This window comes from Mirounga leonina, unplaced genomic scaffold, assembly GCF_011800145.1.
Source record: "Mirounga leonina isolate KUSES-001 unplaced genomic scaffold, KU_Mleo_1.0 Mir_104, whole genome shotgun sequence".
Taxonomy (NCBI): Eukaryota; Metazoa; Chordata; class Mammalia; order Carnivora; family Phocidae; genus Mirounga; species Mirounga leonina.
Window position 1 is genome coordinate 3,331,190 of NW_023270231.1, and position 26,440 is coordinate 3,357,629.

Here is a 26,440-nt window from a genome sequence, read left to right on the forward strand (position 1 = left end):
TAGAGCTGGATTCAAATTCCGGCTCTATCACTTTCTGGATGTGGATCTCAAGCAAGGTATTTAACCTCTTTAAGCCTCTGTTTGCTATTTGTAAAGTGAGGACCCTGATCCTACCTACCTCAGGCGATGTTGAGTATTTCATGAGAGAGGCATGTGAGAAGCTTGGCCGTACTGGTCGCACTTCAGTCTTCGGAAGGACCCTCAGGAGAACCGCAAAGCTTTCCCTGTTTTAATGTCTCTGCACCTTTGGGATCAAGCTTGTGCTGCTCACAAGTGTGTGGGAGCCATTCCATGTATGTGGGGCAGGATGAACCGTCAAGGCCACGTGCTAGTCAGTGTCTGGTCAAGGGTCTCCACTCCGCACGGTCTCTTCCCGTTAGCCTGCGGTCTGATCTAGCAGCAGAAACATCTCTTGGAATATGCATCCTTCTTAAATTAAAGATGGCAGATGGGGAGATGGTCCCCTTTCCTTGCTTTTTCTTCGCTTTTCCTTGCACGTCAGTCAAAGACATAGCTTCAGGTGTCAGGCACATCTGGGTCGAAGACCGGCTCCCCACTTATAAGCTATGCAGCTTTGCGTAAGTTGCTTAAGGCTGTGTGACTCTATATAAAGCTATTTACATTTTTTGTAATGATTAAACATTCTGTCTTCATCTTGCTTCCTTTTAATGAGAGGGAGGTTACCATTATTCCAATAATAATAGTAACTAATATTTACTTAACACTTACTAGGTATCAGTCACTGTGCTAAATGTGGATTATTTCATCTAATCCTTACCACCACCCTATAAATTAAGAAGTACTATTACCCTAATTTACAGAGCAGGTAGCAGAGGCAAGGAAAATTTCAGTAACTTCTGTGTTGGAAGAATTTAAATAACTGCCATATATCTCTAAGGCCTACACCCCCCCACCGATAAATGGTGCTTATTACCATTAGCAGTAGCAACCCATGACCCATAGGGAGTTGTGGCCTCCCCCGGGTTATTGCAGAGTGTGCAATGCCTTCTTGCTCTGAAGTCCTCAATGGAAAGGGCGGTCCTGAAAATCAGCAAGCCAGGGCATGGATCTTCTGCAGTGACACATGCCATGAGCTCTATCATTTCCACACATAGTCCAGGACAAATCTTTGTCTTCATTGCTCAGGGAGCCCCACTATGTGCTCAAAAAGAAATGAGAGTTGTGGCAAGCTTTTGTCTCCTGAAGTTCCTCTAGCATCTTCTCTCCATTTTCTATGGTCACCTTCCCCATAAAAGCTGCCAGCATCTCTCACCTGGGACTGCTACCACCTCCTAATGGTCTCCTGTACCCTCTCTGCCCCAGCCCCAGAATCTATCACAGGCCATCCTCCATATCAGCTCATGTCCCTTTTTCTCCCATCTCTCTGGGATCCAACTACATTAGATTTCCTTCAACTTTAAGGCCCCCATTTTGAATGTCACTTGCTTGGAAAGCCTTCCCTGATTTCTCTGGACTAGGTCATCTACTCCTGTTATCCTCTGCCTTAGCCATACCTACCCTCTCTTCAGATTACATCCCAGAGTTGCAATTACCCATTTATTAAAGTGATTATTGTGCTAATGTAATTCCCCCACCCTCCTTTAGATTATAATAAGCATTATGAGGTCCAGCACCCAATTTGGTAAAGATGGCATCACCAGTGTCTGTAAGAGGCCTGGCAAATACTACTCACTCATTCATTATTTGTGGAAGAAAAGGAGGGAAAGAGCAAGGACATGAGGGATAGGTACCATTGGAGAGGTTAGAGTTACACAAATGAACCCCTAACAGAACAGGGCTCAATTCCAAAAGACTAGAGAACAAAGCAAGTTGAAAAGAACTTAAAAAAGAAGAGTCCTTGGTGTAAGAGTAAGTAAACAAGATGCCCTGGAGGTAGAAGTTCATGGCCCAGTCTTGAAAGAGGAAGAAGAAGCTTCAGAAGGTTGGAATTTTAAGAGTTGGGTCAGAGAGGCACATGTAGGAACCAGCAGGTGGGCCAGCCCTCTACCCCCCAACACACACACACACTCTTTTTAGAACAAAGCACTCTGTTCTCTTTTTTCCTCCTCACTGTCTTACCCTTCCTTCCCCTCTACAGCTAAACTCTTTGCCAATAATATTCTTAAAGCTACCTGAGCATTTTTGCTTGAGATTTTCATCAGTTATAGTCTCTCCATCTCATTCCTGCATGATTGAGTTGCCTTCTGGCTGGGCGTTCGCTGACACTTGAGGCTCCGTACAATTTATTATCCATCTAGAACATCTAGAATGATCTTTTAAAATGATAAATCTGGGCTTACTCCCAACTTTAAAGCCTTCCATGGCTGTTTTAGAGTATTTAACTAAATCCTCAGCTATAGCCTATAAGACTCTTCATCCAGGGGTCCCTACTTGCCTTTCCTATTTCATTTCACACCACAATCCCTTTATCCAGCAGGCTTCTACCACATCTGCCTTCTTTCTGAGCCTCGAACACTCCAAGCTCACGCTTCCTCTAGGGCCTTTGGACACGGCCAGAATTGGAGTAAGGCAAGTAAGGGGTACACTTGGGGGTGCTCACTCTCCGGAGCATGCAAGTGCAGGGTCCTTGCATTTGTTATTCTTGTGGTCAGGAGCACCCCAGGCTTTTTGCAGGGCTGGTTCTTTATTGTTTCTGTCTGTTTAAATATTTTCTCGGGATCCTGTTTTGTTTTTTTTCTTTTCTAAGTACATAAATACGTCAATACATCAGCATCTGCACATATTTATTATTTATTGATGTGCTTCCCTGTTTATTTTCTGTCTGTGCATCCACTGGAGGACCTTGCTCATCACTGCATCACCAACAAACACCTAGAACAGTGCAGGGCACACAGTAAGTGGTCAGTAAATCCCCAGGGAACAAACAGAGGTCACAAAAGTCAAATTGAATTCAGAAGAGCATCGGGGAGCTAAAAAATGTGGGCCATATATAGCAAGGCCAAGGGAAGTAAGGATCCAAAGCGAAGTACTTTGCAGTTCAGGCCCCTCAAGGCCAAAAATGTGCGGTTTCAATGTCCAGCTTAATGGATTTTCTTTGTGAATTGACTTTGCCTTTGTGATGTGATGTTGATGTTTTAAGGAGAAAGCCAGTGGATAGAAGAGTTTTTGTTTTGGAAGCGAATACTCCCACATTAAAATTAAATTGATTCAGGGCGCCTGGGTGGCTCAGTTGGTTAAGCGACTGCCTTCGGCTCAGGTCATGATCCTGGAGTCCCTGGATCGAGTCCCGCATCGGGCTCCCTGCTCGGCAGGGAGTCTGCTTTGCCCTCCGACCCTATCCCCTCTCATGTGTTCTCTCTCATTCTCTCTCTCTCAAATAAATAAATAAATAAAAAATCTTAAAAAAAAAAAAAATTAAATTGATTCCTACTGTTCAGGGACTGGTGTGCCCGTCAACCAGTCTTTGCAATAAAAAATAGGCCACAGAGCAATACTGTAAATGTCTGGAATGCCGGTCTGGAAGAAAGGTTTAACTGGAAAGCCCAAGAGCTCAGTGTCTTAGGTATGAGGTCCACGTACAATAGGACATCTTCATTAAACTCAGAAATGAACCCCGCAGAAAACCATTTTAAAGCTCTTCTCAAGCTTTCATGCACCAAAGAGTAAATCCTCATCTCTCCATTTTCTTAACCAACTAGTAATAAATTCTTCTACTTCAAGAGGTATTAGGCTGACTGAAAAAGTAAATCTTCCAGGACCTAATTTTCATTCAGAGGTCAGTCTGGGTTTGACTTCATGACACTGTGGGTCTTCACCTAAAGTGATCCAGGGACAGAAATAGAAGCTCTGAAATGGTTTTCCATGGATATAAAATTCACTTTTTATTTTATTTTATTTTATTATGTTATGTTAGTCACCATACATTACATCATTAGTTTTTGATGTAGTGTTCCATGATTCATTGTTTGCATATAACACCCAGTGCTCCATTCAATACATGCCCTCTTTAATACCCATCACCAGGCTAACCCATCCCCCCACCCCCTCCCCTCTAGAACCCTCAGTTTGTTTCTCAGAGTCCATAATCTCTTGTGGTTTGTCTCCCCCTTGGATTCCCTTTTTAGATCCAATGTCTGCTCAGGTCCTTGAAATTTCAGTAAATTTGTCAGTATTTTAATTACATAAGAACCTGATCCAAAGTCTTATGTTGTCATATAATTCTCACTAACGTAAAGGTATTTATAAGCAAGCTTCTCATGATATTTTCCTTTTTTGATATTCAAAAAGTCACAGAAATTATACCTGCTTATTATAGAAAATTCAAATATAGGACTTCCCCCCCCTAAACTATATCTATTTGTGCCAAAGTTATTATTATTATTATTATTTTAAACCTAACACTGTATCAAGGAAACATTTCTTTTTTGGTATATAAAGATTCATTCATTTGTTCAGCAAATGTTTCTTAGCATCTACTATGTGCCAGGCTCTGGGCTAGGTGCTAGGAGTACAGTGGTAAGTGACAGAGGAAAGGTGTCTGCCCTCCCCAGCTTACATGCTAGGGGAGAAGGCAGACAACAAGGAAGTATATAAATACATGGGGCAGATATAGATGGTGGTAGGTTCTGTGGAAAGACTAAGCAGTAATTGGGGCTGAGTTGGGAAGAAAGGTGGCCAGAGAAGGAATTTATATCCAGGCTGGGGCCTGAAGGATGAGAAAGATCCAGCGATATGAAGAAATGGGGAAAAGCATTTCAGGCAGAGGATACTGACAGTGTAAAGAATCTGAGTTAGGAAAGAGCTTGGCCTATGTGAGGAATAGAGACTTGAACATACAGAGTTCAAGAGAGGGGTTCTTGTTGACATCTTATAGACAAGCATCCCTCTTCTGGGGATACTTTGTCTGGAATCATCCTACTCCATGCTTTGGTGGAAAGGTGCTTGGTGTACCAACACAGAAGACCTCGGGTCCAGCACTGAGCTCAGGCAGCCATTAACAGCAAAGAATGAGGACAGATTAGAATCAGTTAAATCCACTTTGATTAATCACAAGAGACAGAGCAGCAAACATTCATATCCCCACACTATTTTTAAAAAATTAATAAAATAATTACACCCAAGAGTTCTCTGTGACTCTTTTGCCTAAGACATCAACTTACAATATCTGTGGGAATGACCTTTGCTCTTGTGTAGACATAAATTTCATGTAATTATAATCATAATGCATGACAATTTTATATTCTACTTTCTTCATTTGTTCTTCTAGAGATACATTTCTACATATCTATGTGGTCTCCAAAGTAATCATTTTCTCATGCATATGATTTTTGTCATGATCAAATTAGTTCACTTTGGAGATATACTTATCTATTCTATGTACCTGAATAAATTGATGAACTCATCCTCTATTCTTTGGCTTTCAGGTTGTTTCCAGGTATGGTGAGAACACTGAAAAATAGTACTATACCTAACATAAAACTGTCTCCTTTTTAAAATCAGCTCCTTATGATCTAGTACTGCATGTGGGATAATTGTGTCATAGGATAAGATATTTTACGTCCTCTATCATTTGCTGCTATATCATCTTACAGAAATTAAAGCAATGCATGGGGCCACCACAAGTTACCAGAACCCTTAGAGAAGACTATGCTTCTAAGAAGGAATCCATGAAAACGAAAGAATCCCATTGTTGTGGTGATTTTCAAGTGCACTATTTTTTTTTTTTTAAGATTTTATTTATTTATTTGACAGAGAGAGACACAGTGAGAGAGGGAACACAAGCAGGGGGAGTGGGAGAGGGAGAAGCAGGCTTCCCGCAGAGCAGGGAGCCTGATGCGGGGCTCGATCCCGGGGCCCTGGGACCGTGACCTGAGCCGAAGGCAGACGCTTAACGACTGAGCCACCCAGGTGCCCACAAGTGCACTATTTTTATAGGCTTTGAATGCGATGGTGAGAGAGAGGGAAGATACATATTTTATACGTGGATAAGATGATTTGACTTAAAGTCAGTCTTATATATATGTAGATGAACCTACCACCTATAAAGCAGGATTTAAGGAGTGCCAAAAAGCTTCCTCCTCTGCAAAAGATCCCCATTTTTGTTGATGAGAAAGGAGAGGCTTAGAGAGGTTAACTATGTTTTCCTAGGCCACACATCTGGGACAAATAATAAAAGTTGGATTAAATGTTCTTCAATGGGTATTTTCAAATCTAAGCTTGTTTGTGTTTGAGAAGTCATGTAATAGAAACCATGGTGGCTGAGAGGAGAGAGTTGGGGCAAAGATTTCATTGGTGAGTTTCCAACTCTGTGTAATGGAGGTCCTGAGTGGGGACCCCTAGGCTTACCTGAATGACAGCACGACATTATCACCAACGCCATAACCAGCATCACCGCAAGGAGAGGACTGAACACATTCCTACAACTGTCCTCATGTAATCTTCACAGTTCCCTGAAGAAGATAAAAGTAATATTCTGTCTTAGAGAGGGAGCACTGAGACATGGAGAAGTTAAGAAATTCACCCAAGGTCACAGTAGTGGTAATAAGTGTAAAAGCAGCATCTCGCCTTGGGCTACAATAATTCCCTATACTTTGATCCCACTAACATGTGTTTTTCTGATATGACTTTGGTTGCCCAAGTAGAATCTCCTTCCATGAGAATTCTCTGCAGAACCGACACAAGCATCTTGGCCATTCTGTTTCTCGCTGCGACTCTGTGAATTCGCCAGTCTCCTGTGACTTTGCAGAGAATGCTTCTGTCGACCTGGCCTCTGTGGGCTGACCAAAATGCGCTCATGAACTTGTAAACCTGAGGCTCTGCTCCTGGGGTGACCTCTGCCAAGGAAAGATGCTGTATAAGCCTCAACACTGTTTAGTTTACCAGACCAGATAATCATAATAACGGCTACCCCTCATTGAGCACTTTCTTAGAATAACATTCTGGGAATGCATACCCAGAGGGGTATACAGGAAAGACCACCAAATAGGGGTACAAGCCAGGACCAAGGGCCCAGAAAGTGAGACTGAAGGCTCTAACACCAAATGCATCCCCTCTTCACAGTCCGTGCTATGGCCAATTTCAGGTACAGTGATCCACAAGGTGCACACCATATGGTACATGGACAAATCTGGTTTTGACGTAGTTTTAATTTAACAGTTACATGTTTATTACAATTCACTTTAGGAAAGAGTATTTTTAAATATATGGTGGTGCTTTAAAACTTTCTTTTAGAATAAATTTATAAAACTTTCTTTTAGAATAAATTAGAATAAATTTGTTGAAGTGAAAAATCAATCCATTTAAATAATAGCATTAAGTATATGGTACCAGTTGGTGGAACCACACAACGGTGGAAATTTCGTGGGTGGGTTGCAAACTGAAGGCTGGAAACACTGAATCCATGGAATAAAAACATGAATCACCTTTCATGATTCTTTGCTTTTAAATAACAGACACTTAGTCTGCTCAGAGAGTGAAGTGTAATAATCCCACTGGACATTTAGAGACACAGAGGTGCATCCATAGAGACCAAGGCACTTGGAAAGGTGAGCATGGAAGAGACAGGCAAAAGAGATCTTCTTGGCCCCCCTGCTCTCCCTAGAAAGCTGTGACTCAGGGGCAAGGAGCCTCCTGCCCCAAATGTCTGACCCCCAAATTTCTCTGAATTCAAGAGAAAGCTGGTATAATTTTTGAAAAGTCCATTATAAATCTCAATGACATTAGGTTACTACTGTCCACATTGCTTTCTTCTGTGTTGTAAATTGATACTAGTTCACAAAACAGAACTGTCAGTGGAATGAACTCCTGCCCCCCTTGCCTCTATGCCCATTGGATCTCAGGTCTCTGTATGAATAGCCACTTTTACTAGGCCATCTTCTGCAAAATACAGACTAATTCTTTAAAAATTCTTGAATAGATAATACATTCACATAAATGTTTTAAACACAGTCACAGAATGTTAGTCAAGGGCCAACTCCCACCCTTGTCCTAAGCTACAGCGCTTCATGACCTGAAAGCAATCAGTATAATCAATTTCTTATCAGTTCTCCTAATGATACTTTATGCACATATATGTAAATACAGATAAATGTTCTTCTTTTCCTCCTTTTTATACAATGATGGCATACTCTACACACACTTCTTAGCCTTTCTTTTGGTTTGTTAGCAATCTTCTTAAAGATCAAACCATACCTATATACAAAGAGCTTCTTCATTCTTTTTTGTGGTGGCATAATATTTCATTGAATGGATAAAAAGTTATCTTAATGTTGGACATGTAGTCTGTTTTCCAATTTTTTTTATTACAAATGATGAGGAATGAATAACCTCATCTGTATGTTACTTTCTATATCAGTATGTCCATAATGGGTGATTTTGCCCATCATTGGCAATGTCTGGAAAAATTTTTAGTTGTCATAATTGGGGAGGGGAGTGCTGACATTTTTGGGCAGATCCCAGGGTGCTGCTAAGCATCCTGCAAGGCACAGGACAAACTCACAACAAAGAATTATCCAGCCTAAAATGTTAATAGTGCCACAGTTGAGAAGACTTGGTCTATAGAAGACCTTTCTAAAAGTGGAATTGCTGTGTCAAAGGATATTTGCATCTGTTATTTTATTGAACATGACCAAATTATTCTCCAAGAAGTTGTGCCAATGAACATTCCCCAGGGCCACATGTGAGAGGCTTGCATTGTCAAAACCTTACCAACACCATTACCATATGTTTTGATCTTTGCAAGTCTGACAGGTTTAAGAAATGGTATCTCAGTATAACTTATTTGCATTTCTGTTTTTGTAGTAAGTTTGAGCATTTTTTCATATATTTAAGAACACTTTCTATTCCTTTTGCCTGTTTTTCTATAATCTTGTTAGCATTTTCCTTAGTAATTTGTAGGAGCTCTTTATTAGTTCAATCCTTTGTGCAGACTAGTTTTGACCTACGTTTTCATTGTTGAGAGATTTGTATCCACCTGCTAATCATTCTGGAAATCTTATTCAAACCATTTCTATTAAAAGTTTTGTCATAGGGTTCATACTCATCACTTTCTGCTGCACACTTAGCCTTACCTGCTGTTCCTTCAATCAACCAATTAACAAATAGTGATTGAGCATCTCCTTTGTGCTAGGGTTATTTTCTGAAACACAGTGAAGTTATTAATTTATATGCTTTGGCTACTGACTCTTCAGTGTTTGAAAGGTATGTGGAAAAACATACTCTTTCAAACTCATTAAAAATCCACAGGGCCTATAGTGGAAAGAAGGAAGGTTTTGAAAGAGCATTCACAGAGCAGAGACAAAATGCGCAGGGCACCTGGAGGATCTACTTCACCCTGGCATATAGCACTCGCTTCTTGCTCTTAGTTTCTACATAACTCCTTTTCTCTCTGCTTCCTTTTGAAAGCAAATCTAAACAAACATGCTTTTTTAAGGCTAGGATCACTAATATCTTTAACTAACATGAACAAGGCCTGGAAATTATTCTTGAATTATTGCTTCACTTCTAAGATAAATATACCCACATAAAAGTACAGAGTTGCCTTTTTAGAATCTACGGAGAAAATGGCTATCACTCAAGAAGAAGATGAGAGGACCTGTCATGAACTTGAACTGCCATGGATATAGAAAAGCAGGTGACAGGTGCTGCCTAGCTGCCACTTACTGTTAATGGGGTCGGGAGGTCACAAGGGCAAAGAGCTACATTTTGCACAGCCAGCATTCGACGTGTACCCCTCAGCCCTCTCCCATAGTCATCTGCCAAGGTTATTGTACAGTGTTTTGTTTTTAAATGTATAATTGCTTTAAAATATTATTTTTATTTTTCTGTTTTGTAAATTTACATGCTCACTGCAAAAGCTTCAAATATTACAGAAATATATAATTTACATGCAAAAGTCTGCCATAGTGCCACCCACGAGAGAGAGATGGTATTAGCAGTGTTCCTTTTGTATTATTTCTTTGAGTTTTGCATATACTGTTATATGTTTTACTATTTCTTTCCCCAAAAATGAGACAATGCTCCATCTATGGCTCTAAACCTGCTTTTTTCAGTTAATGCATATATTTTTGTTCCTCTGGATCAATTGCTTTCTCTTTGTTAATGGCTACAGAGTAGTCACAGGATAGATGAACCATAAGTAATTTAACCATTTGTCTATTGGTGAATATTTAAGGTTCTCTAGGTTTTTAGTGAAATAAATAATGCTGTTGTGAAATCCTTTTCCCTACATCTTTATGTATTTTGAACAAATGTTTCTATCGGATAAATCCTATAAGGGAAATTCTTCTTTCTCTCTTTCTTACTGTTAAGAGTATTACTGTTTTTAAATACGATAAAAATATATATTCATGGTAAAATAGTGAAACTGTATAGAAGGATGTGAGGTTAAAAGCAAAGCTCTCTTTCTACTTCCTACTCCCGAACACCAGAACCATTGCTACGAGTAACTCTTAACAGCATCTTATGAGAAATACATTCATAATTTTAAGAAAGGATCCCAAATTTCCCACTGGAAACTATACAAGAGTATAGTCCGTTATCTTTTTTTCCTTTTCTTGCTTTTTCTTCTTTTTTTGAGTGAAATCCTCACTTTTTCCTCTTGGGTAGTCAGGGTGCTACTATGACAAGATGGCAGACTTTAAGGGAAGCTAGAGTGTTTTCCCCACAGCACAACCAGCCTCATCCAAAACCACATTGCGAAAAGCTGAGGTGAGGAAAGCCATTTGACTCTGGCTTAGCTATGACTGAAAGGGCTTGTAGGAAAGAAGAAAGAAAAGAAGGCAGGTGCGGGATGGATCATAGTTTCCTGACTTTAAGTCAGCCCAGGAGCCTCAAAATCTGCCCCCTTAGCTCCAGATTCTCCCAGAACTGCAAAGTTTCGTGGATATGGGTTAACGGAAGAGAGGAGTCAGCAACAGCTAATCCCAAATTGCCCTGGTGTTTTAGAAAATGCTACTCTTTCCATTGAGACAGTAATGATCACATCGTTATTGGGTATTGGGCAATGTGCCGGGTGCCTTTCCATAGCTCAGGTCACAGTGACCCTGCACGGTGGCTGTCAGCAAGCCCATGACTCCTCAAGAACTAAAAGAATGAAGAAGAACGAAGAGAACTAAGCCCAAAGAACTGAGACGACTTGCCCTGTGCTACTTGTCACCCCAGAGACTCAAACCATGATTTTTGCAAGTCCTGAATCTCTGCTTTTCTCACCTGCAGCATGAGGTCCCCTTTGTCATTAAAGACTTCTGTTGAGTCGGGAGACTGGGAGCGAATTCATGGGCTACCTTGAGCATGTTTTGCAGAGAAGATGCAACTAGAATCCAGGAAGACCCCTAAAACCCATTTTAGAACTGGCATTCTGCTGTGTGTGTTGGAAAGGGGACAACCCCCCCAAATCAGTCACTTAAGTTTCATTTCACAGGACATCAGTTTTAATTTCAGTTGTGTCATTGTGTGATTTCAGATTTGTACAATGTACTACAGGCCAGAAAAGGCATTGAGCAAAATATTTGAAATGCCTTGGTTAGAATCATCACCAGAAAGATTTTCTAATCATAAAGAAACTCTGATAAAGGCAGTATGTGGCTACTTTTACAGTGTGATCTGGAAAAGTCTAAAACGCATCACTCCCTTTTGAAAAATACACTCACAGCTAATGCCTGAAATTCCATTATTGAAGCTCTTTCTTGGCTTCAGTTTCTAATATCTGTCCTAATCCAAACTCCTCTGAAGCAAGCCAAGCTTTACTCTTTCAGTAAGTTAAACCCTTGGTGAATGAGTATTTGGGGAAGGTTTTGATAGGCGAGTGGGAGGAAAAGCAGAAAGCAAAAGCCCTCTGAGAGCAAATGTAACACAGTTGGGAAGACCAGGAAATAGGCCCCTTTCGTGGTTTTGGCTTGATTTTACAAATAATTACAAATTAAACAAATGACTCCGGAATGTCAAAATCACCAGTATTGCCAGTTAAAAATTAACATTGCCCCTCCCAAATGGTGGTTCCTGGTTACATATTTGCCCAAAAGAAAATCACCCCCCAAAATGTGGACACATAAAGACAAGTGAACAAGATCTTATTTTATGTACAGTATTTGGAGAAGGAAAGGAAGTAACACTTGAGTGATTGGTTTAGCATTTGAATGAGTTTGTGAGTAGGTTTATGTGGTTTTTTTTAAAGTCCTCTAAATTAGCCCAATGATTCAGGGACTATGATCATTCTCACTTAAAAAAAACAAGGCAACTGAGAAGTTGAGACACTTGCCTCAGGTTGCACAGCTGGTCAGGCAGATGTAGGTCTACCGGGCCTGACAGTTCCAATCCTCTCCCACTCTGCCTCTCCAAAGCAAAAAGGTGAAATTCGGCTGTTTTTCAGGAGGGTGGAGATATCTTCTTTCTTAGGTATCAAATACCTAGCTTCTCAATGACACATCTGTTGGACATTGTTGCAGCAAAAGAGCCAATGTTAATAGGAGTGAAGTGGACTTACCATTCTGAGGAAGCAGAGAATGTGCTCCCCATTTCAAATTCAGCATAAGCATTGCACGATCAAAGAGGGCACAGACAGATGCCTGCCAGACCACAGCTCAGAGTATAGAGCATGCAATTGATTGTTCAGCTGGAGTCTGGGGAATGAAAATCTCCTGTGGAAAGTCGGGGCAAGTGCAAGAGCCATGAAACATAGTTGTTAAGCGCTCAGGCTCTGGAGTCATAGACTTGAGCTTGTAGCCTTCCAGTCCACTTATTAAGAGACTTGGCCTTTCTGAATGTCAAGGTCCTCACTTGCAATATGGGGCAATGATACTTTGCAAGATCGTAGGTCAAATGGGCGCTGGCCTGTTGAGTGCCTGAAGTATAAGATGTGCTCAAAAATGTGAATCGTCCTTTATTTTGGTTTTGTTCCCTGCCTCTCTTTTTGAAACTCACAGTCTAAAATTCTATTTTGTATAATATATTAACATAAAAAGAAAGGGGATATAAAAGCGGCGTGCACAAGCTTGCCTTTATGCAAATATGTAGACACTAGCATCTTGTTGGGTTGTGTTTGACACATATCAGGTGTCCAGGTGGAAGCTTTGGAATATGAAGACAGTGTAGCTTTGAACATGGCCAAGAAAAGAGACAAAGGCCAAGTGAGGTCTTGTGACCTTCACCCCGAGTGATGCAGATGGAATGAGAAGTAAGAATGAGAGCAGGTTTTACTTGGTGTCTCTCTTTTCCTGATGGCTCTTGTGTGGTTTCCTTGGAAAGTTTACCCTGGCATTTTTCAGAAATAGCACAGTTGTTTGGGATGATTACAGGCAATCACCATTTCTCAGAGATGGAACTGTGTTTAGCTCACTGACAGGCTACTCCCCAGTCCCCAGCTGGGGGGATGCACAGCTGGACTCTTGTTTACCACGTATCAGATCTTGTGAACTTTGAAGACAACCCACCTCAGGGAACTCATTTAGGAAAAAGAGTGAGTTTTGATGGTGGAACATGAAATCCCTTCCAACAGAAGAACAAACCCAATAGCCAGCTCACCTGACCGGCTGTTAACACGGTGTCTCTTAAAATCCATGTTTGAAGTCAATGAATATTAAGAGATTAAGAGAGATAATCTGAGGTTACAGGAGAAGCCCTCCTTGGATATCCTGAAGCCACACCGTCCAATAATGGAGCCATAGCGACGTGTGGCTGCTGAGCACTTGAAACGTGGTGGGTCCAAATTGAGATGTCTTCTACAATACACGATTTCAAGGACTTAGTACAAAAAATAGTGTATCTCATTAGTTTTTTATGTTGATTACATGTTGAAATAATACTTCAGATATAATAGGGTAAACAAATATATTCTTAAAATTAATTTTATTGTTTCTTTTTCATTCCTTGTAGTGTGGCTACTAGAAATCTTTAAGTTACATATATGGTTCCCATTCTGCTATTCTTGGACAGCATGGCTTTAAAACAGCACACAGAATCTTTATCCCTACTCAAACTCTTGTTAATACTTACCTCCATTTTGTACCCTGATTATGATGATCCTAGGCTATTAACAACAAATGCATATCCAGAACTTTGCTACCTTAGGGCTTTGCTCCTGCTGTGAACTCAGTGTAGGGTGCTTACCCACCCCCACACCCCCAGACATCATCTCTGGTGCCTTTTTCAACTCCCTGATCTTTTCTCATAGGCCCTCTCCCCAGACAGGCCTGCCCTATCCACAAGTTGGTCACATCAACCTGCTCTATTCTCTTTATGGCACTTGTTTATATTGTCTGCCCTCTCAACAAGACTGTGAGCTCCATGAGAAGATCTACCATGTTCATCTCTCTATTTCTTGCTCTCATAACAGCACTTAGCTTATAGCTGGTCCCCAGTAAATAGTTCCTGAAGAATTAAATGCATTAGCCTTAAATCTGACTGAGATTGTTTAAACTGTGTTTCAGCGTGGTGCCCTCCATTCATATCATTCTGACTGAGCACCTGTTGTAAGCCTGTCACTATGCCTTAGGAATATGGTGATAGATGTCCTGGCCTCACTCTCAGGGAGAACAGGACTTAGTGGCTTCCAAGGATAAACATGTCTTGCAAACAGAGTTGTCCTACTACTGCCATGAGCCTTTTGTTGCATTTTACTATGTATACTACTAAGGAAATAATGCAACAGAGGTAAAAAAACAAGATAACCTCAAAGCTCAGACTCCCTGTTTACCCACAGTGGCAGAAGGTTGCTGAAAAGGCAGCTCCCTTGTGCTCTTCTGTTTTTAAAAAACAGATTAACCATCCTAAAGAACTATGATTATGGGCAGAACCAAGCCATGTATTTCTAGCTGTGGAAGACTCTAAATGAGAAGATATTTTGAGCTCAAAGGATACATGTTTTCAGAGGTTTTTAAGGGAAAACTGACCTTTTAATACATCCTTAGATTACAAAAGCAAGCTGTAGACCACTGTGCGGAGCAGATGATTGTTTTTGTTTGTATATATCCTATAAGTGTGTGTGGGAAGGACAAATGCATTCCAAATGGTTAACCTTGGCTATCTCAAGGTTGTGGAGAAGGGTGGAATGATATGACACTATAAATGTTTTCGTAACATACTTCCATATTATTTTATTTGTTACAGTGAACATGTATAATTTCTGTACTTTCAAAAATGAATAAAGTAGTTTTTAGAAAGAAAATTTAAAAAGAAACACCACAAGGCATTTTTTCATCTCAGTTCTGGCCCAAGCAAAGGCCAGCAACTAGGCTGGATTTCAAAAAAATAGGAAGTACAAACTGAGCTCACTTCTGGAGAATTTTATCATATCATGGCTCTCTTACCATAGTTAGGACTTCATTAACCTCTTTAACTGGGAGAGTACTCTTTATTGAGAGCACCTGTTATAAGCCAAGTAATTTGTTTACATATGCCCATTTTATTCTCTAAATAATCTTGCAAAGGTAGGCATTAACTATATCCTCACTTAGTGGATATAAAAATTAAAGTTCAGGGAGGTGAGATGAGTTACCCAAGGTCACAGAGCTAGTTAGAGGTTGAGCCAACTTTGCAGAGAAGAATTACAAAAACAACTAGAAAACAAGTAATAAGATGGCAATAAGTACACATCTATCAGTAATTACTTAAATGTAAATGGTCTAAATGTGCCAATCAAAAGACATAGGGGGACAAAATGGATAAAAAAAAAAAGCAAGACTCATCTATATGCTGCCTGCAAGAGACTCACTGCAGACCCAAAGATGTATACAGACTGAAAGTGAAGGGAGGAAAAAAGGTATTCTATGCAAATGGACACACACACACACACACACACACATAAATCCAAGCAATACTTGTATCAGTCAAAATGAGGCTTTGAAACAAAAATGGTAACAAAAGACAAAGAAGGACACTACATAATGATAAAGGGACCAATACAATGAGAGGATATATAACAATTGTAAATATCTATGCAACCAACATTGGAGCACCTAAATACATAAAGCAGATAGTAACAGACATAAAGGGAGAGATTGATAGTAATACAATAATAGTAGGTGACTTGAATACCCCACTTGTATCAGTGGATAGATCATCCAGACAGAAAATCAATAAGGAAACAGAACCCAACTTTGAACCTAGTCCTTTTCAACCTTTTGTCCAATTCACCACCATTTGCTACCTCTTTCTAAAAGATAAGGTGTAATGCAGTATTTTGCAGCTGGTTCCATAGCTGAATTAAACTCTGTTCTCAATGGAAGCCTCATTGTAGGCACTTGTGAAAGGCTTCTGCTCCACAAAAGCTTTCCCCTAACTAGCCCTGCAGCCTGATAGTTAGCAGTAGAATCTATCCCATTGGGTGACATCCCTTGGGATCCATTCTCAAAGTACAAGGACCCTTAGAATTGAGTAATATGTAACATCATTATAGATCATAACCATCATGTGACCATAATATAAATTAATTACCAAGGAAATAAACCTAGCAAATGTCCAAGGAAATGATACATGAAGCCAGTAAGATGATGGGGGTGTAAAGAAGAGATAGTTAGAGAGCAGAGTCAGGAATGTCCTACAGGGGTGTCATTGTGGGACGGTTGATAAATATAAGGGACCTAGAGGAACCAGATGTAGGAAAGAAAGGTGCCACTAAAGGTATATATCACCATCCAGGCCAGGCAATGGGTCGGCACAAAACAGAGAGAACGGGCGCATGGAGTCGGTTTCCATACTGCATTCCCCACCCCACTTACAAGGCTGCTGTTTGTCAAAAGGTCACTGAGATATAAGACATCAAGGCTCAATGAGTAAAAATCAGTCACCCCATCAAGAGACAATTCACAGGGCATGTTCTCCCAGGAATCTGCTCAGAATGTCTCTCTGAGGCCCAGAGGGCCAAGAAATAGCTTCTGGATATATGGGGGGGGTTAGTTTACAAAGCTAATGGATCTTTTCTAGTAGTGGATTTCCATAAGCAACCTGGACAAAAATACTGTCTGCTCTCTTCTTTAAATAGAATATGCTTTTTTTCCCCACAGAAAAAGCGCACATTGAAGGGCTCCATTGAACTCTCCCGAATCAAATGTGTCGAGATTGTGAAAAGTGACATTAGTATCCCATGCCACTATAAATATCCATTTCAGGTAAGTCCACTACACCTGAGGGAACTAGTTCCCCATTCCTGGGACAATGGTTGAAATCCTCAGTCATTGTATTAGAAGGTGGGACAGGAACGACTCTGATCTATAGTTAGATCGCAACAAAGCCCGCAACAAAGCTGCTGTGTTCTTTCATTCATTCATTCATTCATTCCTTCATTCATTCATTCATTCTATTCAACAAAGCATAAAATCTTGAAAAAGTTTTCATTCCTCATTTCCCTTACTCTCATGTCTTCCCTACCTCAACAAAAATCCCAATTCTCTGCTCCTAGAGTAAGGAAAAAAAACCTATCAATGGCCCCAAACCTAATATTCTTTAAGTACAATTTACTCATGTTTTGAGGCAACAGATTGTAGTACTTGATTACAAATTGTTTGGAAGTTCTGGGACAAAAAGACTCAAATTTTATAATCTCAGAACTAGCTAGAGTTGTGTTATCCAATACAGTAGCCACTAGCCACATGTGGATGTTTAATGTTTAAACTAAACAATATTAAAAATTTCTGAGTCACACTAAGCCACACTGAATGAATGAACATTTCACATGTTCAATAGCTGTGTGTTAGACAGAACAGATAATAAAACATTTCCACCATTGCAGAAAGTCCTACTGGACAGAGCTGGTGGAGGTTATCATTTGTCTTTAGGTCATGACACTGTCCAAATCTTGTCCTCACTCTTGGCATCTATGACTCTGAAGCAGTGGATATCTTCTTGTACCTTCTAGGGTACTGTTCCTCTTCGCCAATTTGAGAGGTAAATATTCCATTTTTAATGTGACACAGAAAAGGACTCTTTTCTTACTAGAAAGTTGACCTCCATGAGTTGAAATTTTTAGTAATGAAAGTAAAATGAGTAACATGTATTTTCCTGTCATTAAAATTCCAATTAGGGGCGCCTGAGTGGCTCAGTCAATTAAGCGTCTGCATTCGGCTCAGGTCATGATCCCAGGGCCCTGGGATCGAGCCCCGCATCAGGCTCACTGCTCAGTGGAGAGCCTGCTTCTCCCTCTCCTTCTGCCTGCCACTCTGACTATCTGGGCTCTCTCTCTTTCTGTCAAATAAATAAATAAAATCTTAAAAAAAAAATTCCAATTAAAAATGAGTACATTAGGGGATGCTGGGTGGCTCAGTTGGTTAAATGTCTGCCTTTGGCTCAGGTCATGATCTCGGGGTCCTAGGGTAGAGCCCCACGTTGGGCTCAGTGGGGAGTCTGCTTGTCCCTCTCCCTCTGCCCGCCCCCGTCCCCGCTCATGCTCACTCTCTTGTGTGCTCTCTCTCTCTCACATAAATAAATAAAATCTTTAAAAAAAATGAGCACATTAAAAGGGAACCTGGGTGGCTCAGTTGGTTAAGCATTCGACTCTTGATCTCAGCTCAGGTCTCGATCTCAGGGTTGTAAGTTCAAGCCCTGCACTGGGCTCCACACTGGGCATGGAGCCTACTTAAAAACAAACAAACAAAAACAAACAAAAAAACAGAGTACATGAAAAAAAACTGGTAAAATTCAAAGAAGATCTGTACTTTAGTTAGTAGTGTTGGACCAGTGCCAATTTCCTGGTTTTGAAACTGTACTGTGGTTATGTAATAAGATGTTATCATTAAGGAGAGGTGGGTGAAAAGAACACAGGAACTCTGTACTATTTATGGAACCACTGGGGTGTCTTATATTATTTCAAAATAAGTTTTTAAAATCTCGATTATACATTTTTCATCTAATTTTTTACTCTTTCATATGCCAGAAAGATTTTTTTAATCACTTAAAAGTTAATATGAGAAATAAATATGCTGTCACATGGAGAGGTTTTTGTCCCGCTGTTTTAATTTAGCAATGGCTTACTAATAACATGGAATCTCAGACAAATAGTCTGAGCTGTGGAAATACACCCTGTGTCTGCAGAGCATTCAAATATCTGGATAAAAAGGACACTGATCTCCTAATCACCCAGATGTTTGCCTTTAAGTAATAAACACCTGAGGCCCCACTCTCGGCTCCCTACGCCAGATGGGCCTGCTCTCAGTCATCCACCTCTGGGCGCACGGCTCACCTTGGACTCTGTGTGTATCTCCAGGTTGTGCATGACAACTACCTCCTGTATGTGTTTGCTCCAGACCGTGAGAGCCGGCAGCGCTGGGTTCTGGCCCTTAAAGAAGGTAATGACTCTCCTTGCCAATGGCTCCCTGAGATCCCTTGATCCTCTAGTGGGCTTGGGGTTCACAGTAAGATAAAGGGCAGCGGGTGGTCAAATACTGCTTGCTTTTGGTGGTCGTGTTGGATTCCAGCTTTTCACCCTGGGCCCAAGGGGCAACAATCAGTACAGTGTAAGGTCAGCCAAATCCAGCCTACCACCTGTTCTCATAAGGCTCTGAGCTAAGGATTGTCTTTGTATTTTTAAATGGTCCCATTTTAAAGGATTAGAGAAGTACCTCCATAACATATCGATTTTGCCTGCTGGTGAGCAAAACCTAAAATATTTACTATCTGGCCCTTTCAGAAAAAGTTTGCCCACTCCTGGTCTAGTGTGAAGAATAAGAGGACGGGCCCTCGAGTTAGATGACCTGAGTTTGAATCCTGACTCTGCTACTTACTAGCCGTGTGTGCGAGGGCAACGTCCTCAGCTGCTCTGTGCTTCAGTTTCCCCGTCTATAAAAAAGGAAAGAAGGAGGGAACGATAATAATAGTACCTGCCTCCAGGACTGCTGCGAGGAAAGCCCTTGGAACTAGCCTGGCCCAGAGTCGGCACCCGATAAACGTTAGCTAGCTTTAAAGGTTTTCAGATCAGCAGGAAGGGTATTTCTTAGGCTTGCCTCCCTGGCAGCATCATTTGAACCAGCATAGTGGGTATACGTGAGAGGTGCAGCCAGGCTGCTAAGGTGAAAATCCCAGCTCTGCCAATTATTAGTCTGTGACCTGGGGCAAGTTCCTCGACCTTCCAGGGCCTCCATTTCCTTAGCTATAAATTCTGACTAATAACAATCGGTCACGCGGTTATTGTGAGAATTAAACGTGTTAAGACATGTCAGACACTTAGAACCATACCCAAGAAAGCACTCAATCGGTGGTACTGTTATTTTGCCCAGAGCCTTGGGTTTACAGGAGAACTGGGTTCAGATATTAATCTGTCTCTAAGTAGCTATAAGGATGAAGAGTAAGTAAACCATTTAGAATCTTGGGAGCCATGATGCCTTTACCTGAAAAATGAGAATAAAAATACAGTTCTTATCTTCTTCCAAGGTCGTTGTCTCAAATAGGGTATGAACGGGCCAATGCTGGGTAAGCTGGAAAATGCTCTCAAGTCATGGAGCTCGGTATAAACATTAAAGTAAAAAGTTATCAAAAGGGCTCCAACTGTGTCCACTGGCTAGTCTCCCTCTGCGTAGGGCTTTACTCACAGGATGTTAGAGCTGGAAGGAACATTTGAGATGGCTTATCTAGAGCTCCACTTCTTATACTTCTTTTCTTCAGCAGGAGAACCTTTTTTTTATTTTCCTACCAAAATCTCACTTTAAAGCCACAAATCTAGAACGGATAAAAGCAAAATTCCTGTGGTTGAAGGTGGGAGAGATGAAGGGGCCGGAATCCCTCCCACTCAGTCTTCCCAGTGCCCCTTGGGCGCTTTTGTAGGGCCCACTGATCCAGTCTAGGATCAGAGGGTGTATTGAGGCTCAGATGAGGGTGTTGTCCAACCTAGGGACATACAATTAACGCAAGGCCAGACAAGAACCCAGATCTGGTAATGCCTAAATCCAACATGTACTATTCACTCAAGCTTATGCAGGGTCCAATCTCAGGGAATTGTGAAGTTGGTAGCCCTTGATAGACTGACCTGAAAATAACTCTTCTACTGGTGCTAATCTCTTTCAGAAACAAAGAATAATAACAGTTTGGTGCCCATGTATCATCCTAATTTCTGGATGGATGGGAGATGGAGGTGCTGTGCTCAGCTGGAGAAGCTTGCAGTGGGCTGTGCCCAGTACGATCCAACAAAGAATGGTAAGATACTGGGAATTCCCCTTTCTTCTTTGCAAAATGACTGACCTCTCTAATCGTAGGAGGTAAAAGCTCACATCTTCCCAAAATCAGGGGTGTCATGGATTGAATACAAAATTTTACATTTTTAGAACTTTCAGAAGGAAATCATCTGCCTCTACTACTTGCCTGTTGATGTTTTTCATCTCAAACCTTATGCCTTTGTAGCTCCTTGCTACTAAAAGTGTCATCCTTGGACCTGTACTGTCAACATCACCTGCGAGCTAGTTAGAAATATAAATTCTCCAGCCCCCTCCCAGGTCTGCTGCCCTATCAAAATTTGCATTTTAACAAATTTCCTGGAGATTCGTGTGCATGGTAAAGTTTGGGAAGCACGGCCATAACCTTCAAGTTAGAAAATGTAAATGGCATGGTCGACTTAAGTCTTAAGTTGTAGAGACAGACTTAGAGATCCATAACATCATTTATTTATTACAGTGGTGTCACATCACACATATATTTAATTCCACTAGCTCAACTTTATCCTCTTGGAGGGGAAGAAAGCAAAACCAAAAACTGTTTATTGTACTCTGTGGCTTCTCTCTGCCTCCCCTTCAAACTCGCCATCAATCTCTATAATCTCAGAGAAAAGGAGGTCAGAGCCTAAATGCAAAATGAAAACAAAAGACAGTGTTTCTGGTTCTTGGAGGGCAAAGGCCCTGGAATGCGGGATTGGGGTGCGACCCACTTTTCCCTTCTGTCATTGCTCTGGGACCTGAACCTTCAATGAAGTGCAACTTCACTTGCATGCACTTTTACACATGGTGAGCTCCCATTCCCCACAGTCGTCTGGGGGAGATGGTGTGAGGTCACAGAAACAGGAGACCTTGAGCATGCTCAAGGTCACACAGTGAGGAAGTGCTCTGCAAAGCCATTGTTGAATAGGAATGATGGATCCTGTGAATTGTTTTGCTTCCATTCCCCTCTCCTCTCAACCTCTCTTACCCTAGCCACATTTTTTCATTTGTCAGTTTCTTTTTTGCACTAAAACAGAATACCTCACATTGACAACCCAAGGCGGATGTGCTAAATGTAACACATGTCTGGGTTTTCCGTGGCTTCCTGAGTCACAGCCCCTCTTAGTACCACTTTAAAAACTATTACTTCTCACCCTCCACCTTGGGAGAGAAAGTTTAAGGTTACCAGTCCCCTGGCCCAGAAGAACAATATATACCTGGTTTTAGAAGTGAATGATCTTCTGCATTACCCTATGGACCATATTCACAAAGGCTAGTATTTCATAAAAATGAAACAGAAGGTTTTATGTGGGTGAAATCCACCGTATTAACAAGACGGCATGGGCTTTCACTGGTGCATGAAAGCCCTTTCCAAAGCTAGAGGTCTGCTCTCCAAATTCCTGCCAGCACCTTTGTTGTGGGCCCTTGGACCAATCACTTGGCCATCAAGGGCCCTAATGTCCTCATTGCTCCAATGTTAGGGGAACTTTTAGGGGTCCTACGATGAAACAATCTCCAAGCCCCTTTCCAGTTCTGGAATTCCTTGAGTCTGTGTTTCCATTTTGCAGTTTTCACCATGAGTGTTGCAGCTGACCCTCTTGGTGCATAGTACTTCCCTCCACTGAGTGCTAGACACATGACTGAGGGTGATGAGCATCTGAATGACTCACCATCATGGCACTTGGAGATGGCTGCTCATGCTGAACTGCTCACCCCATGAACCCAGGGCCTAACTACTATACAGTCAGTCTCTTAGTGGTCCTACATTCATGTTTGCAACAATGGGCTTGTGGAAAGCTCTTAACACATCTGCTGGCACTTACTGAGCTCTCAACAAATGGTAATTATGCCCACTAGTCTTTCTTATTTGTAGACAGAGGAATCTGAAGCTGAGATACAGCAGTGTGTGTGTGTATGTCTGGAAAGCAGCGGAGGTGGTTGGGTAAAAATGGACCCTGCTCTACCCAACCCACAGCGACACTCATTTCTGCAACCAGAACTGGCTCTGATGTCATACAATCCAACTGCACCCAGAGGGAGAAGAAAGAAGGGAAGAGCAAGGCTAGAGGAAAAGATATACGTTGCAGAATGTTCAGGGTTGGAAGGGGCCCAAGGCCACACAGCTCATTCCCAGTGGAGCTGGGGAGAGAATGCCAGTCTCCTGGTACTCTGAGTTGAGTGCTAAATAGGATCCATGCTTCCAGTTACGTTTGTTTGCTTCTTCTCTGTTAATCACAAACCCAAGTCAACACCCCACCCTGCCCTGGCTTAAGGAGTTAGCACACGGGCTGGGTTCCCATGTCACTGTATTGGTCTCCTCTTACCGCCTTCCTGAGAGATGCTGTCCCGGTCAGGAAGGGATCAACCTCATACGTGAGTCAATCTCATGCAGAGATGAGGAGCTCACCACCTACTTATGGAGCCTATTCCCATATTATCTCTAATTTTTAAATCATTCTTTGAACTGAGCAGAAGCTGATGTGCGGCCTCCCATGCCACACCTACTCCCAGACATTCAACTTTGGTCTATTGATTCCAGGAATGACCTTTTCAGGGCCTCAAAGGAGAAATACCAAGAGACAGAGGAAGAGACAAAAGGAGGGAGAGAAAGAAGAGAGCAGGAAAGAAGGCATAGAGGAGAGGTGAAGAGAGGGAGCTGTGGAGACATAAACAGATAAACAGAGAGAGAGAGAGGTGCTAAGGGTGTTGTTTGGAGGAGGTAGCCAGAACACATGCTCAGAAGCATTAAGGTAACTAAAAGTAGATTCCAGCCCTCCCCAAAAATAACACAATGACCCCTCACCTCACCCACCTCCTCCCCAAGCCCATGGCTACCTCAGGAAGCTGAGTCACTGTTACCCTGAGTCACCAATTCCCACTCCGGGGTTTGGCAGGTGGTAGGTGTGTTTGTGGAGGTCTCCCGGCCCACATGGAAGGACACAAGCCTAATGCCTCTGAAGCAACTTTTGGATTAGGCTTTAACTGGGAATACAGAATATTGACTTTTAGAAGTTTCTGGTATCTTCTAGAAAATAAAGTGGGGAACCAATAGGCTAAAAGAGATAAAACACGGGCTCTACAAGGCTGATTTTCGTTTCTCTGTGTCTCATCAGCTTCTTCTGGCCCTTTTCTTCTGTTGTTCACCTAAGGGCCCCTTTTCTCTGAAAAGCCCTCTGGCTGCTCACCTCCGGTTGGGCACATTCGGTTTCATGCTCATTTTCTTTTTCTGTTTTCCTCGTTTCAGCTTCAAAGAAGCCTCTTCCTCCTACTCCTGAAGACAACAGGGTAAGTAAGGGCTCGAGCTCTGGGCACGGTGGACACCCATCACTGCAGCTGCCTGACTGGCATGTCCCCTTTGCACTTTCCCCATCTGCCCAGATTTTTCAGATCCTTGGCAAATGCAGCAGGTTATAGTAATTCAGTTGAAATGAACACACTGGGTCTCTTGAACCTGAACTGTCTCATGGGTCTGTTTACATAAAAGGACTGCTCAGCTGCTAAGTCTTCAGTTTACTTTATTCATTCAACAAAAACTTATTGATAACAAACTGTGTATCCAGCCACCTGACCACTTTGGGGTATAATGACAGCTATCTATATAAAATAGTGTATTGTGGCACCTGGTTGGCTCAGATGGTTAAGCGTTTGCCTTCAGCTCAGGTTATGATCTCAGAAGCATTGTACGACAATGAAGCATCAGTACGACAATGGGACAAGCCTGGGACAAGTTGGGCTCCCTGCTCAGTGGGGAGTCTGCTTATCCCTCTCCCTCAGCCCACTCATGCTCTCTCTCTCTCTCTCTCTTTCTCAAATGAATAAATAAAATCTTTAAAAGGATAAGCCTGGGACAAGTTGGGCTCCCTGCTCAGTGGGGAGTCTGCTTGTCCCTCTCCCTCTGCCCACTCATGCTCTCTCTCTCTCTTTTTCAAATGAATAAATAATATCTTTTTAAAAAATAAAATAAAATTGTATAGTTACTCCACACCTTACTTTTGATATTATTTTATATTTTTCAAAGTACTTCCACACTTTTACTATTTCAAAGATATACATATATATAAATCTTTATATATTAAATATATATACACATATATATGAATGTACCTCCTTTCCTCATTGTCTGTTCTAGCCACTTCAGAGGGTTATAGTTTTATTCACATTTTAAAGCTTGGGAAATCAAGTCCCAAGAGAGATTTTGAGTCTTTTCCAAGGCCATTCAACAGCTTAGTAGTTAAGCTAGTAGGCAGCAGAGCTTCTGGAGTGGTGGTCTTTAACTCAAGTGGTGGTTCTCAAAGTGTGGTCCCTGGACGAGCAGTATCAGCATCACTTGGGAGCTGGTTAGAAATGCAATGTAAATTCTCAGGCCCCACCCCAGACCTACTGTATTCATAACTCTGGAAGAGGGTCTCAGCAATCTGCATTTTAATAAACCTCTAGGTGATTCTGGAGCACATTGAAGTAGGGAGAAAGACTGATCTAATATACTGACTTATAAGATTTAGGTGAATCAAGCCATATCTGGGGAAGTCACCTCTGGCTTGCAGATGGTTTCCCCCATAGTCCCAACTATATAGGGTAGAGGTAGGATCTAGGCTCAGAGTATTATTATACATTATTATTATAAGCAGGTTTCTCACCACATGAATGTTTAATAGGACGTTCAAAAGTTGTACAGGATGTGGGATACTGCCGAGATTTTTTGCATTCTTGGTCCTCTCCCATTAAATGCTAGCAGCACACCTAAACCTTTCTGACGTTCAAAACATCCCCATAGATGTCCAAGATGCTCCCTATGGAAAACTACCACCATGGTTTGAGAACCTTGCTCTTAGCTTTCTTTTCATAGGGATTGATCAATTAGTTGGGCCTATAATGGGATGAATACCATGATGTCATAGCCCTCTGCAATCTTCAGGTGCCCTTGAATATAAATCCTTCCTCCATTAGCTCTTGGGGTGAAAGCCTCAGTCCCATTGACTCTTATCTGCAGTACTCCAGTACACCATCTCATGAGCTCCACCGATATCTAGACTTCAAATCCTAAACTGGGCTCAGCTGGGATGACATACTACATCAGTACGACAAGCTTTTCTTTCTAGATCTCCAGGACTTTTATACCACCAAATGCTTCAATGTGCTCATAGAAACTTTGGCTTCTCGGGGTACCTGGGTGGCTCAGTCGTTAAGCATCTGCCTTCGGCTCAGGTCATGGTCCCAGGGTCCTGGGTTCAAACCCCACATCAGGCACCCTGTTCAGTGGGAAGCCTGTTTCTCCCTCTCCCACTCACCCTGCTTATGTTCCCTCTCTCGCTGTGTCTCTCTCTGTCAAATAAATAAAATCTTTAAAAAAAGAAAAAGAAAAAGAAAGAAAC

General features: G+C 41.6%; 1 protein-coding gene across 1 annotated transcript in view; it reads left to right on the forward strand.

Moving 5' to 3' along the window:
* ITK (IL2 inducible T cell kinase) overlaps nucleotides 1–26,440 on the forward strand; it is a 64,269-nt gene that overhangs the window by 5,142 nt on the left and 32,687 nt on the right. Inside the window, exons 2-5 of the mRNA XM_035013107.1 lie at nucleotides 16,959–17,063; nucleotides 19,154–19,235; nucleotides 20,947–21,075; nucleotides 24,313–24,353. Coding sequence (XP_034868998.1) covers nucleotides 16,959–17,063; nucleotides 19,154–19,235; nucleotides 20,947–21,075; nucleotides 24,313–24,353 — 357 coding nt within the window. The remainder of the gene's footprint in view (nucleotides 1–16,958; nucleotides 17,064–19,153; nucleotides 19,236–20,946; nucleotides 21,076–24,312; nucleotides 24,354–26,440) is intronic.